Source organism: Odontesthes bonariensis, chromosome 10, assembly GCF_027942865.1.
Source record: "Odontesthes bonariensis isolate fOdoBon6 chromosome 10, fOdoBon6.hap1, whole genome shotgun sequence".
Taxonomy (NCBI): domain Eukaryota; kingdom Metazoa; phylum Chordata; class Actinopteri; order Atheriniformes; family Atherinopsidae; genus Odontesthes; species Odontesthes bonariensis.
The window spans coordinates 3,980,906-3,995,284 of NC_134515.1; the positions used below are offsets into that span (position 1 = coordinate 3,980,906).

At 40.1% G+C, this 14,379-nt stretch overlaps 2 protein-coding genes across 2 annotated transcripts in view; both read left to right on the plus strand.

Moving 5' to 3' along the window:
* The first annotated feature begins 4,164 nt into the window (after positions 1 to 4,164).
* On the plus strand, positions 4,165 to 6,726 carry ndufb11 (NADH:ubiquinone oxidoreductase subunit B11). Its single transcript, XM_075475541.1, has 3 exons — positions 4,165 to 4,403; positions 4,724 to 4,854; positions 6,510 to 6,726. The coding sequence occupies exons 1-3, from the start codon at positions 4,230 to 4,232 to the stop codon at positions 6,640 to 6,642; spliced, it is 438 nt and encodes a 145-aa protein (XP_075331656.1). The 5' UTR covers positions 4,165 to 4,229; the 3' UTR covers positions 6,643 to 6,726.
* Positions 6,727 to 8,041: 1,315 nt separating this feature from the next.
* Positions 8,042 to 14,379, plus strand: part of rtel1 (regulator of telomere elongation helicase 1) — a 29,228-nt gene continuing 22,890 nt past the window's right edge. The window contains exons 1-7 of the mRNA XM_075475993.1: positions 8,042 to 8,334; positions 9,858 to 10,056; positions 10,244 to 10,337; positions 12,094 to 12,175; positions 12,376 to 12,436; positions 12,557 to 12,632; positions 13,879 to 13,963. Coding sequence (XP_075332108.1) covers positions 8,233 to 8,334; positions 9,858 to 10,056; positions 10,244 to 10,337; positions 12,094 to 12,175; positions 12,376 to 12,436; positions 12,557 to 12,632; positions 13,879 to 13,963 — 699 coding nt within the window. The 5' untranslated portion in view covers positions 8,042 to 8,232. The remainder of the gene's footprint in view (positions 8,335 to 9,857; positions 10,057 to 10,243; positions 10,338 to 12,093; positions 12,176 to 12,375; positions 12,437 to 12,556; positions 12,633 to 13,878; positions 13,964 to 14,379) is intronic.

The following is a 14,379-nucleotide window of genomic DNA, read 5'->3' on the forward strand; positions in this document are numbered from 1 at the left end:
TCCTCTGTCCACGAATTCCTCCTCTGTCCACGAATTCTTCGTTTGTTCATGGATTCCCCCTCTGCTCACGAATTCTTCGTTTGTTCACGAATTCTTCGTTTGCTCACGAATTCCTCCTCTGTCCACGAATTCTTCGTTTGTTCATGGATTCCCCCTCTGCTCACGAATTCTTCGTTTGTTCACGAATTCTTCGTTTGTCCACGAATTCTTCATTTGTCCACGAATTCTTCATTTGTTCACGAATTCTTCATTTGTTCACGAATTCCCCCTCTGCTCACAAATTCTTCGTTTGTTCACGAATTCCCCCTCTGCTCACAAATTCTTCGTTTGTTCACGAATTCTTCGTCTGTTCATGGATTCCTCTGCTCACGAATTCTTCGTCTGCTGACGGATTTCTCCTCTGCTCACGGATTCCTCCTCTGTTCACGAATTCTTCGTTTGTTCACGAATTCTTCGTCTGCTCAAGGATTAATATTTTTAATATTTATTTTAATTAAAAGAACATCTGGCCACCACCAGATGAGCGGCACTGCTCCACCTCGACTACGGACTTGAACAGAGTTGAAGCTGCCAAACGGGTCGGAGTCCATCCAAGTATCTCAGAAGTGTCTTTAGACGTGTATAAAGGGAATGTTTGAGTGAAATGATCAGGGTTGAAGGGTTAAAGATGGATCCAACTCTGTTAAAGTCATCTTATTTCCTTTAGCATCAAGGGTTGAAACTCTCCAAATGTTAACGATTCATGAAAGATTAGCATCTGAACAGATTAATCAGAGAAACTTTGTTGTTTTCATTTCAAGAAAATGTTAACGGGCCTCAGTCTGGAAGGACTGAAAGTCCAACCAGTGCACCTCCCGGGTCTCGTTCTCCTCACATTCTGTAACCATCCGGTCTTTTGTCTGGAAGACTGCGTTCTTCCCAGTTCATTCCCATCTTTTCCTTGGGTTTTGCTCCGGTTTTATACTCTTTAATTTGTGTTTTACAGCGTTTCAGCAGATACGTTCAGACTTTAAACGAGTTTAAAGAGTAATCGATGAGATCGGACATTCAGAGAATGTTCGTGTCTCGTATTTTAATTCCAAATCTAAAAAGTGGGATTTTTTTTTTCTGCGTCGCAGTTTAACTTCCTCCTGACAAACCGGCCTTCTTCCCGTTTTTCTTTTGAAATTGTTGCTCTGACAAAACTTCAGATTATCCAAATGTTTAATCATCCGCGGTGTAATTCAGACGAGTCGGTTTCTGCGCGTAAGAAGAACGGGGCCTCGTGGAGTCGAGGTGCACGAAACCCGGACTCCCTCCCAAACCTCTCTGTGTTGAGCGGGATCGTTTATGGAGCTCCAGAACAAAATCAGAGGCTCATATTTCTTTGTTGTCTGTGATGAACGACTTTTGTTTCTGTTTCGGACGAATCTAAAGCAACTCTGATGTCTTTAGGGAGATCTTCGGTATCATGTTATCCTTCTGTTTCCGCCTCCTTTTTGTATATCAGTATTTAACAGCCTCATTGAAACAAACTCAAGTACTTTAGACGGGCTGGAGTATAAGATGACAAAATGTGCTTTTGTTTGAAAAATGATTCGTCTCATGAAATGATGTACGTGCACAAAATGTCGACTTTTAAATCACAACACAATAATGTTACTGATTGTATATTGGACACAAATAAATAATAATCAATGCAACTGACTGGATGAAGGCTTGTTGTGTGCATCATATTTTTGAAGCCCCGATTTTTAGCTTGCTTCCCCGAGTCCGTTGATCGAAGTGTGAGCATAAAGGTCAAGACCCAGTCCAAGGTTTAGTTGGTTTATTGCAGAAGCTTCTGAAGATCACACAGTTAAATGATATGCATTCTGTCCTGCTGCTAAATCAAATCAAATCAAATTTATTTGTATAACACATTTCATGTGCAAAACAATACAAATGCTCTTTTTGGGAAGTCCAGTTAAAAGAGCGTTACAGTGATGGAGTCTGCTGGAGATGAATGCATGGATGAGTTTCTCCTGGTCTGTTTGGGAGAGGAAACCTTTAATTCTGTTGATGTTTCTGAGGTGGTAAAAAGCTGCCTTGGTGACAGCTTTGATGTGGCTGCTGAAAGTCAGATCTGAGTCTATCAACACTCCGAGGTTACCAACTTGGTCAGTGATCGTAAGGGCCCGAGTCTCAAGATATTTACCAACGCTGACCCTCTTCTCTTTGCTCCCAAACAGAATGATCTCAGTTTGGTCTTCGTTTAATTGTAGAAAATTCTCTCTCATCCAGGTGTTTACTTCCTCCAGACACTGACACAGTACGTCTGCTGGGCTGCAGTCGCCATGGTGACAGAGACACATAAAGTTGTGTATCGTCTGCATAAACTGTGATAATTGATGTTAAAATTCTGCAGTATCTGACCCAAAGGGAGCATATACAAGTTAAACAGAAGAGGTCCAAGAATCGATCCCTGGGGGACTCCACAAGTCATGGCCACTCGCTCAGATTCATAACTGCCAATTGTAACAAAATAACTCCGGCCTTCTAAGTAGGACCTAAGTGAGATCTGGGGATTTTCCTTCTCCCTTCTGATTATATGTTTCAGTATTTGCGTTATCTTCGTCTTGTGGCACAACCGGTAGCATAACAGGAAACAGGCATTATATGGTTATTAACAGGAAACAGACCTTATATGGGTATTATATATATATCACACTGTCACACATACATCGTACAATGAATAGTATTGATATAATCTCACAATATTCATTCCCACAAGGGGAAAGTGACACTTTTTACCTTCTATTTAAATGATTTGAAACCCGGGTGATTAACGTACGTAACATGACATTTAAGTTCCCTGACTTCAAATCATTTTTGTTCTTTTTATTTAATTTTATTTGGGGAACATTCATTAAATCTGGCTTCTTTACACTCAGTTTGACGCAGGATTTTGTACAGTTGGGCACCTGGAAAACGTGGGTGTTAAAGCTCGATTTAAACGGACTTAAGTTACTCAGGAAACATTTTAAAAACATTGATTTACAAGCTTACAAGATCATTTGAACCCATACGTTTCTTGAAACATTAGTCTTATCCGTCCAAATAAAACCTGTTGGAGAGGAACAAATGAAAAAGCAGAGTCTGGATACCTGTACACATGGAATTATACGGAGAACACAGGAAATAAGAATAAGAGAAAACGAGGGTTAGAGATAAAAACATTTAATTATGATATTCCTTAAGAAAATCTATTAGTAGAAAAAAATAATGTGCATGCATTCATGAATACTTTTTTCAAAAACTAAAGATATATTTGTTCATTTCTGTTTAAAAGTCCTGATCCAGCCTAATTTCTTCCAGACTTTCCTGTAAACTTTAAAGTGTCCTGATCAACAGTTCTCCAGATTTCTGAAGCTCTTTCACAGTTTTTCTTTGGACATTTTCTGCTTTTTCCCTCATCTTCAGTCCTTGTACATGACCATCTTCAGAGGAACGTGTTTTTTCTCTGTTAAGCCACTTAACTCTGACCTATGAACCATTCAGGCAGGAAAAAGGCTCCTAACTCAAGAGATGAACCAGTGTTGTGTCCAACTTAGCAAAGAAGCCATTTTAAATTGGATCTTTAGGCACTTTGTTCCCAGCAGCCTGTCACAGAGACACATCATTTGTTCCCATTTCTTTAGTTGCATCTGTGAAAAACAGCAAAGATAACACAGTGTGACAGACAGAAAACAGGATTTCTGCAGCAACAAGGTGATTCCCAAAGAGCTGTTAGCTGAAAACTTGGCATATCTCAGCATGGTGTGCAGTGTGTCCTTAAAACATTTGAGGAAACTAGACAAGTGGAGGACCAAAGAAGAAGTGTCAGGCCTAAAGAACTATCTACAGCAGATGAAAAGTGTTTTAATTAATAGTTCAGTTTTCTGTTTCTTTGGCAATATTTAAAGAAATGTGGATGGGCTGAAGACTTTTGCACAGTGATTTATTTCCACATTCGGTTTCACTCATTTATATATAATTTTGTACATAGAAAAGATTTTTTTAAAGAGAAATGGATACAACTGAAGACATTTATTTTGTAAAAACAAGTGAAACTCTCCACCTCCGCATTAATCTGCATTAGGGTGTGTTACCAGAAACCGCCGCTGGGTGGCGGTAACGTTCCTGTTCACTTCCAGGAAATGAAAGAAGAAGAAGGGTAAAAGCTCCCGTTTCCGGTTCCGGATCAACAATATCCTTCACAGACAGGCGAAATGTTGTCCCGGCTGTCACGGTTCGGGCTCGCTTTGCCCCGTTCTCTCCCTGTAGCTCCGGCCCGGTTTGTCTCTCAGTCTAAGCCGACCAGTGCCACCGGAGCGCCGGCCGTGACGGAGCTGCACCCCGCCGCTGAGCAGTCCGGACACGGTGAGGTCAGCCCGTACGTCAAGGTTAGTTCCTCTCCATGATACTCCATGACAACACTGTGACGTTATCCTGCGTAAGCATTAACTTCTGTGTCAAACACTCATTTACCTGCCAGTTAAAATATGCACCTGAAAGAATAATGAGTTAAATGTATAACTAAGTATCTGCTGAATGTACCCAGCATGCAGACTGTGCACAGTGTGTACTGCAGACTGTTGAAGGACTCTGATTAATGACTGTTTTACTTTAGTAAATCCAGTTTTAAAGCTTTTATATTCTGAATAAAGCTTGTCGTTGCTGTATAAATCGTCTCAGCTGAAGACACGCGTTCCTGTTTTGTCAGAATCCAGATTATCATGGCTTCTCCAGCGATCCGGTGGAAGATGAGTGGAACATGAAGGTTGGCTTCTTCTTTGGCATCTCTGTGGCTCTGGTTATCGGAGGAACATTTATCCACTACCTGCCCGACCTCGGGTGAGCTCTCACTTCTTCTTCATTTGTCTCATTTCAAGCTGCTTGTGTCCTCTCTCTCCTCCGGCTCGAGAACCTGGAAATTGTTAAGAGCCAAATATTTTAAAGGATGTCTAAATGTCACCCAGAGTGAGGACACATGAGTGTTTTTAGACTTTTTCAGTTGCAGTAACACCTTAAAGGGCTGTGGGGCTTTAATCCTGCCCTGTAAACTGAATTAAATGCCCATATCTACCTCATCATGAGCAGATTTAAAGGTCGTCTGACAGAAATAATTAAAGTATGAGGCTTAAATTAAACAAATGTTAGATGAAGCAGCTGTGTCACAGCTCATTTTGCTTGATGCCTGAAGCCTCCTCTCTGCTCATGTCTGTTCTCGACTCTGCTCGCATCTATGGGGAGGAGCGAACACGCCAAGTGTTGCCCGTTGAGGTGCCTCTATCTGGGTAATCTGGGTACCAGACTTCCTCCTCCAGTGGAAACACAGGATGTTCAGAGTCAGAGGCCCTTCAAACTTTCCATCTTTACCATTACAGTCGAACACAGGCATGAGTTTGGTGAATTTTATGCAGGAAAATCGATCCGACTACACAGTAATATTGATAATCTCACTCACAGGGCTGTTGATCCACTCAGAATCACAGCTGGATTCATTCCCGACCTTTAATATGCTCATAAATTAATAATAATAGGGCTGGGCAACGATTAAAATGTTTAATCTAATTAATCACATGATTTCCCTGATTAATCACGATTAATCGCATTTGTACGCAAAATCCAAAAATGAATCCAAAAGTAGTGTATAGCCTTTAGCATTTAGTTTTATTTTAAATGTGCTGCCATATGAATGAAAGTGCCATAACATTTGTTGTGCAAACACACTTTTAACATCAGCATCTTTCTGTAGTTTTTATGTAGAAGCCTCGCTCCACTGTCTGTTTCCTTGAATGACTTGTTGCTATCAGTTGTGTGTTTTGCCTTTAAGTGATATTTTAGACTGGAACTACTACGCTGAGAAGACAATTCAACTTGGCAGTGTTTACAGATGACTTTGGTTCTGTCGACTCCGCCGTCTGGAAGAACTTTAAAATGAAAATGGCCGAGTAAAAGTTCCGTACCCTTCTCCATGTTTGGTGGATCCGCCGATTACTTTCTTTTCCTGTTCCACAGCAGACAGCAGCAGACTTTTACAAAATAAAAGCCTGTGAGCAACAGACTTTTACAAAATAAAAGCCTGTGAGCAACAGACTTTTACAGAATAAAAGCCTGTGAGCAACAGACTTTTACAAAATAAAAGCCTGTGAGCAACAGACTTTTACAGAATAAAAGCCTGTGAGCAACAGACTTTTACAAAATAAAAGCCTGTGAGCAACAGACTTTTACAATAATAAAAGCCTGCGTTAATGCATGATAAAATATTAATTTGCATTAAATAATTAACAAGTTAAGGCGATAATAACGAGTTAACTCGCCCAGCCCTAAATAATAATGATGCATTTTATTTATAACACACTTTACATTTACAACAAAATCTCAAAGTGCAAAAGTCGAACAGAAGTGGTCACTCGAGACACTTGTGAGGATTTAGTGGGCTTTTAGTGTAATAATTAAAGGGTTTAAACAGGAGTTTATGACTGAATGTTATTGATATTTTGCAGAATGCGACAGTGGGCCAGAAGGGAGGCGGAGCGGCTCATCCAGCAGAGGGAGGCGGACGGGCTGCCACTCATCGACGAGAATTACTACGAAGTAGACAAGATTGTTCTGCCCTCAGCCGGTGGGGAGGAGTAACATCTGCAGAACAGACCTACTGTATTTCCTGATTATTGTATTTCCCTATGATAGAATAAATGATATGCTTGTTGGATTGTGTAACTCTTGTTCGTGGACAATGTTTAATTGTTAATGCGGACACTGCTGATACCAGCTCTGACGGGTTTCATTGCTTTTATCCGAACAAGTGCCGATGATAATATTTCAATTTAACATTTATCACCGTGAAACATGTACTTAAAGGGACAGTTCGCCTCTTTTGACATGAAGCTATATGACATCCCATATCAGCAACATCATTTCTGAACATCTTCTTACCCCCTGCTGCGTCCTGTGAGCAGAGTTCCAGCCTCGTTTTGGTGTTGATGAAGGTAGTCCGGCTAGTTGGCTGGGGTTTAAAAAATAAAGCGTTTTGCTTCTCAAAACAATATGTGTTAAAAAAAAATGTGTTGGTTGGTTTAGGGGTGAGGCCTCATGATCTGTGACGGTTCGGTTAAACTGCTCAAACAGAGCCCGGTGGCTTTATCTGTCGGTTTTTAAAGGCTAACTGGTTCAATCTGTCAGTTTATCTTCACATTACCTTATTTTACAGTCACAGAGACAATCATACCTTTTCAAATATTAAAGTTACATTTTCCAATTCCGTTCATTTGTGTGGGTGAGCATTTCAGAGTGAGTTTAAGATCTTCTGGGTTCATATTTCTTTCACTTTTCTATATAAATAAATATATTAACACCATATTCAACAACAAAAAGATATAGATAGATAGATAAATACTTTATTCATTTATTCAATTTGGGAAATTATTGTGTTGCAACAGCGTACAGTATAAAAGATATGTAAACAAAGGAAAAACAAGCAAATAGAATAGAATAAAAATAGAGAATAAACAGCTATAAACAAATCTACAGTATGAAGAGTAGGGTTAATAGTAATAATAATAAACATCAGTAAACTAGATAAATCAGATTTGTACATTTAACAATAAAGGTAAAAATAAATTCAACTGAGCAGACTGAACCAATAAGAAATATGGGGTATATAGAAATAGAAAAATACGTTATTTATCAAATTCAAATTCGTCAAGTAGCTCAACATTTTTTTTAAATATTTACAATGATTGTATTAACAACAATAAAACAACAATAATAATAATACTACTAACTAAATAATAATAAATGACTAAATGACAAAATAAACAAATAAATAAAAATATGAATAAAAGAGTTATACAATGTGAAAAATATTCACAAAAATGACCTAAAGAGGTTATATTTAAAACTAACTACATTTTTTCTATTTTACCATCATGTTTTTCTTGAAACTTTTCTCTTTCGCGGGTCATTTTCAGCATCAGCTGACCACGGTCTCCGGGGAACGCAGCAGGGTCAGCGTCATACTGCGCATGCGCAGTGCACAGGAAAAAGAAAGATGGCGCGAATAACTTTGGCGTTGGGGCCGAGTTTAAACCGGTCATGAAGCTGTCTCAAACTGTCCGTGTTAACCGTTTTCCACTGCGGTTAATGTCGCCGTTTGTTGCCGTTAGAGGTGTTTAAAGCTATCCGGTAGGAAATCTGTAGGAAACAGCGGTACACGAAAGGAACGAGATGCCGTCACTAAGCCTGAATGGAGTAACGATAAACTTTCCTTTTCCTCCGTACGACTGTCAGAAGGCGTACATGAGCAAAGTGATTGAATGCCTTCAGAAGGTGAGTGTTGTTACCGGGATAAACTGAGCAAAGCAGGTGTACGGAGTCACAAATGTGTCCCTGTTTGGTCTGTGGACTTTAAAAAGAAAAAAAAAAAAAAAAAATCACTTTATTTAACCCTCATACCTGATTTAAAACATAACTTAATTTCTGAAAAGGGACATTTTTGTCCCATTTTAAAACAACTTAAAAACATCATGTTAATATTTTTTTCTGCTTTTTTTTCATAGATGTTTTAGTCCACTTTGGTTCTGATCATAACTACCAAGTTTTCAATTATATTAAAAAATTTAACACTTTAAATAATGGTTTATATGATGTAAATGCCAATTTCTGTAAAAAAAAACAAAAAACAAAACAAAACACAAAAACTGCTATATTTTCAATATAGAATGCAAAGTGGAATTATTAAGCGGGGATAATTATGGTCTGGGATATGTCAATGATCAGCAACAACATTGATTTTTAGGGATTTTTAAAAAATTTTTGCTATGTCTGATTTAAAAAAACAACTACAAAAAAAAAAACTCTTTAATTTCTGAAAAGGGACATTTTTGTCCCCTTTTAAAACAACCTAAAACCATCATATAATAATATTTGTTTCCACTTTTTTTCATAAATCTTTTATTCCACTTCAGTTCTGATCATAACTACCACTTTTTCAATTATTTTCAAAAAATTAACCCGTTAGATGCCAATTTGAACTTCTTAGCCCAAATTTTAAGCCTTTAGGTGCCAGTATTTTCAAACTATAGAAGAAAGTGGAATTGTTGAGCGGGGATAATTATGGTCTGGGATATGTCAATGATCAGCAACAACATTGATTTTTAGGGATTTTTAAAAAATTTTTGCTATGTCTGATTTAAAAAAACAACTACAAAAAAAAAAACTCTTTAATTTCTGAAAAGGGACATTTTTGTCCCCTTTTAAAACAACCTAAAACCATCATATAATAATATTTGTTTCCACTTTTTTTCATAAATCTTTTATTCCACTTCAGTTCTGATCATAACTACCACTTTTTCAATTATTTTCAAAAAATTAACCCGTTAGATGCCAATTTGAACTTCTTAGCCCAAATTTTAAGCCTTTAGGTGCCAGTATTTTCAAACTATAGAAGAAAGTGGAATTGTTGAGCGGGGATAATTATGGTCTGGGATATGTCAATGATCAGCAACAACATTGATTTTTAGGGATTTAAAATTTTTTTGCTATGTCTGATTTTAAAAAAAAAAAAAAAAAAAAAAAAAAAAAAAAAAAAAAAAAAACTCCTCCGGATTATACAGAAACATTTAAGCATCAAATTTGATTGGATTCTCGTGTTAATTCACTCCAACAGGTGTAGAACTGTAAATTAAAGAAATATCCGTAAATTTAGGTCTTAAAAAGTGAGAATTTTATCATATTTTACTGATAATTGAATATATCTACATATGTCTAAGTGTTTACTTCCAATCTAACTCTGAACTTGACAGCGGCTGAATGACCAGTGAAGCTCTGACTCGTATTCCTGTTTGTTCCAGAATGTCAACGGGGTCCTGGAGAGTCCGACCGGGACGGGTAAAACCCTGTGCCTGCTGTGTGCCACGCTGGCCTGGCGTGAGCACTTCAAGGACTCCATCTCTGCCCGCAAGATCGCGGAGAAGCTGCACGGCGCCGAGATGTTTCCCAACACGCCGCTGGCTTCCTGGGGAACGGCCGCCACGGACGGTGACAAACCAAGTGAGGTTTGATTTGTATCTCCTGCTCAGTTTCCAGGCTGAATAACAGCAGCAGGTTCCCATCCCTGCTCTAAAAGAGCCTCGCCTGCCTTTATTGTTTTCCTTTTTCTGAAGAGCACCAGCGTGCACCATCTCTTTGTGGAGAAAGATCACTCACTCTGCTGCTTTCTGCTCTTACTTCCCTCCAGCCTTCTACACCGATATTCCCAAAATCATTTATGCTTCCAGGACACATTCCCAGCTGGCACAGGTCATCAACGAGTTAAAGAACACCTCGTACAGGTGAGCTGCTGTCTTCATGAACCCTGAAAGGTGTTAAAGAGATTATTTATTATTCGCTGAAGCACAATCCAGCTGATCTGAGCTCTGACTTTAAAGGGACAGTTCGCCTCTTTTGACATGAAGCTGTATGACATCCCATATCAGCAACATCATTTCTGAACATCTTCTTACCCCCTGCTGCGTCCTGTGAGCAGAGTTCCAGCCTCGTTTTGGTGTTGATGAAGGTAGTCCGGCTAGTTGGCTGGGGCTTAAAAAATAAAGCGTTTTGCTTCTCAAAACAATAGCCGCATTCGGACAGAGCAGTTCTGATAACTGCCCTTCCCCAGGGGAACTGTTTCAGTCTGCATTCCCACATGAGTCGGACCTGATGGGGACTGATGCGGCGCAGCTGTCTGCGACAGCGACGTGTTACTTTAGCGCCACATTCAACAACAAAACAGAACAAAACAAAACCCGGTAAAAGTGAGGAGAGAAGAAAACAGCACCAAGAAGCTCAGACCCCGGGGGAGGGTCTCGCCAAGTGGGCATACTTACATACAAGTAGTATGCAGCTCTTCATATATATATATATATATATTTTTTTTTTATTTTTTTATCTTTTTTTTAAAACAGAGTGGTATCGGTATCGGCTGATACTGCACAGCCAGGCATCGGTATCGGGGCCAAAAAATGGTATCGGTGCAACACTACACTACGTCAGTGTGCCCCAGGGCAGCTGTGGCTACAATCCAGTAGTCTGCCACCATCAGCATAGCACTTTGAGATTCCGTATGAAATGAAAAGTGCTTTACAAATGTAATTGATTATTATTATTACTACTGGAAGGGCTCACAGAGAGAGTCAGGAGACGCAGGATGGAGCGCAGGCCGTACTTCTTGGTTTCATGAAGGAAGGAGAGCAGAGCGCCGCAGACAAAGGAGACCACGTGGAGGTTTAACTTATTAAACACGCGCAGGTTGTGTCCGTGTCGTATGAGGAAACATTTCAGCCTGACAACATGACAAGGGGCGGAGCTACCAACCACCAAGGGGCGGGGCTACCGACCACCAAACACCTCCGTCAGATGTGTTCCTATGGAAACCAGAACAGACAACGCTGAGGAGAAGGAGCTAAAATGGTTCCAGGAACTGAGGGCCGTGGTCCCGAGTTCCTGTATGTGCGAATGAGGGATAAAATGGCCCCGTTCCTGAAAAGGTTCTAGGAACTGCAGAAGGTTCCTACAGTGGGAATGCGGCTAATATGCGTTCTACAGAGTAATACATTTGCATCACAAAATGGTTCTCCAGGAAAAGTCAGACCTCACAATCTCATGGCCCTATTTTCTCTCCCTTCGTATCACTGCCTGCTGCTGACAGCCGTACCTGTTACGGTGTTTGCTGCTCGGTCTGCACAGCAGGCAGTGATACGAAGGGAGAGAAAATAGGGCCATGAGATTGTGAGGTCTGACTTTTTCCTGGAGAACCATTTTGTGATGCAAATGTATTACTCTGTTGAACACATATTGTTTTGAGAAGCAAAACGCTTTATTTTTTAAACCCCAGCCAACTAGCCAGACTACCTTCATCAACACCAAAACGAGGCTGGAACTCTGCTCACAGGACGCAGCAGGGGGTAAGAAGATGTTCATAAATGATGTTGCTGATATGGGATGTCATACAGCTTCATGTCAGAAGAGGCGAACTGTCCCTTTAAGATCATGTCTGGTGGACCCCAGCACCCTCTCAGCTCAGATGTTGCTCTGTTTCCACCCGGTTAGGCCGAAGGTGTGTGTCCTGGGGTCCAGGGAGCAGCTGTGTATCAACCAGGAAGTCATGCGTCAGGAGAGCAACCACGTCAAGGTGAGCTGTACAACAACAAGACATGTTATGGTCTATAATTTAAAAAGATTTATCATTGTGACCAAGTCATTTATTCACATCTCTATTTCGGCTGAATCGGAGAAAGAAGTGAATCATTTCCAGGTGAAAGATCAGCTCTGACAGCTAACCGGGCTCCACATGTTCCAGTGTAATCAGCTCAGGAATCGCCTGTTTTTCAGGTCCACATGTGCAGAGGAAAAGTTTCCACCAGGTCCTGCCTCTATTACAACAACGTGGAAGGTAACCGTCTAACACTCGGAACATCTCCGTACGTTACAGATCGGTCGGGTGTTTTAAACCGACTCTGCTCTGAATTAAACGGGCATCGTTAACGCTTCACTCTTTGCTTTGCTGTTTCAGAGAAGAACACTGATAAAGATTTGGTGAATTCCATCCTGGATGTGGAGGATTTGGTGAAATTTGGCAACAAACAGAGGTTTTTCCAACTAGAATGTTTTTACACACCTTTAACCCCCAAACAATAATTATGATTACAATTAATTGAATTCCAATCGGCTTGAATTGGACTTTATCATCTAAGTGCCTTGAGATGACATTTGTTGTACTTGGCGCTATATAAATAAAAATTAATTTAATTGAAACAGGCAAGATTAGAACACTGTCAAATGTTCCTGTTTATCAGGTTTTTACCAAAATTAACATTTCCATTGGATAAGACACAGACACATTCTTTTCCTTAATTGTCGCCTTTTTGTGTAAAAAACAATAGACCCAACACAACCTAATGACCTTTGGAGTTACAAACAAAGACATTTTCTCTTCATCCTGGGTATCCAGTGGCGTTGATGACCTTTGAAAACCTTGAATTATGCAGAATGTTGTTCATGCTGCACGTTTTTGGGTAAAGAATCCATAACTGTTGTATTTACCCATCATGCTTTGCGGGCGGTGTAAATATACTTTATTTCTACAGCCCTTTACAGGCAATCCTTACAGTGTACCAAAGTTCTTTACAGCAGGTAATAGATAAAGAGAAGAAGAAGTAAAAACAAATAAAAACAATAAAAGAACAGTGAAAGCAATAAAATACAACAAAATCGATTAAGATAAGATGAAAGTGTCATCATACTACTGGGTATTAAAGCTATCCTAAATAAGTAGGTTTTTAGCCCAGATCTGAAGAGGCCCAGGTCAGAAATAAGACTTAGCTGGACGGGGGGCTTATTCCAGAGCCTGGGGGGAGCTTTGGGAAAAGGCTCGCTCACCCCAGGGTTTGTATTCTGACCTGGGCACTTCCAGCAGAAACTGATCTGCTGACCTCAGAGCTCTACCAGGACTGTTAAAAGCTCAGATAAATACGACGGGGCGAGGCCGTTAAGAGCTTTAAAAACACACATTAAAAGTTTAAAATCAGTTCTATAAAGGACAGGAAGCCAATGGAGGGAGTTAAGAACAGGAGGGATGTGCACACGTCTGTTGGTGTTGGTTTAAAGACGGGCAGCAGCGTTCTGCACCAGCTGAAGGCGGCTGAGAGAAGACTGGGAGACGCCGACATAAAGAGCATTGCAATAGTCTGACCTTGAACTTATTAGGGCGTGGATGGCTTTCTCAAGGTCATGACGACTGGATGGATGGATTGTTCCCATGTTCAGTGAGCTGCAGCTGTGCTGTTAAAGACAGGTCGGTGGAAATCGGTCTGATCTGAACGTCTCTCTCTGCAGGGTCTGTCCGTACTACCTCAGCCGATCCCTGAAGCAGCAAGCAGACGTCATTTTTATGCCCTACAACTACCTGCTGGATCCAAAGGTGAGCCGGTGTGAGGGTGAGAAGGTCGTAAAAGGGGAACAAACGGGTCAAAGAGTCGGGACAGAAGACTCGAAGCACAAAGACACGGTGGACACTTTTCTCAGGAGGTCTTAATGATGCTGAGCTCATTTTTACAGTTCAGCTCCTAAATCCTTTTCCAGAATGAAAAAGCTGAATGGACATCCTCCACAACACACTGGAAAAAATGCCCCTCCAAAAATAAGTAAAAAAACAACAAATAAAAGACGTTTTTGCTTGAAATAAGCAAAAAAATCTGCCAATGGAACTAGTGAAAATCGGCTTGTCAAGATTTCTTGAAATAAAATGTGATATTTAGGACTTTTGAGTTAAAAGTGATCTTGAAATTAACTTAAAAACCTCTTCAAATGAAAAAAAAAAAGCTTGTTTCATATGAA

Bases quoted from the DNA above. Each gene is read 5' to 3' on its own strand.
- ndufb11 (XM_075475541.1), top strand. From the start codon at position 4,230: ATGTTGTCCCGGCTGTCACGGTTCGGGCTCGCTTTGCCCCGTTCTCTC. The intron at 4,404-4,723 runs GTTAGTTCCTCT...CTGTTTTGTCAG, and splicing joins AGGTCAGCCCGTACGTCAAG to AATCCAGATTATCATGGCTT. The intron at 4,855-6,509 runs GTGAGCTCTCAC...GATATTTTGCAG, and splicing joins CACTACCTGCCCGACCTCGG to AATGCGACAGTGGGCCAGAA.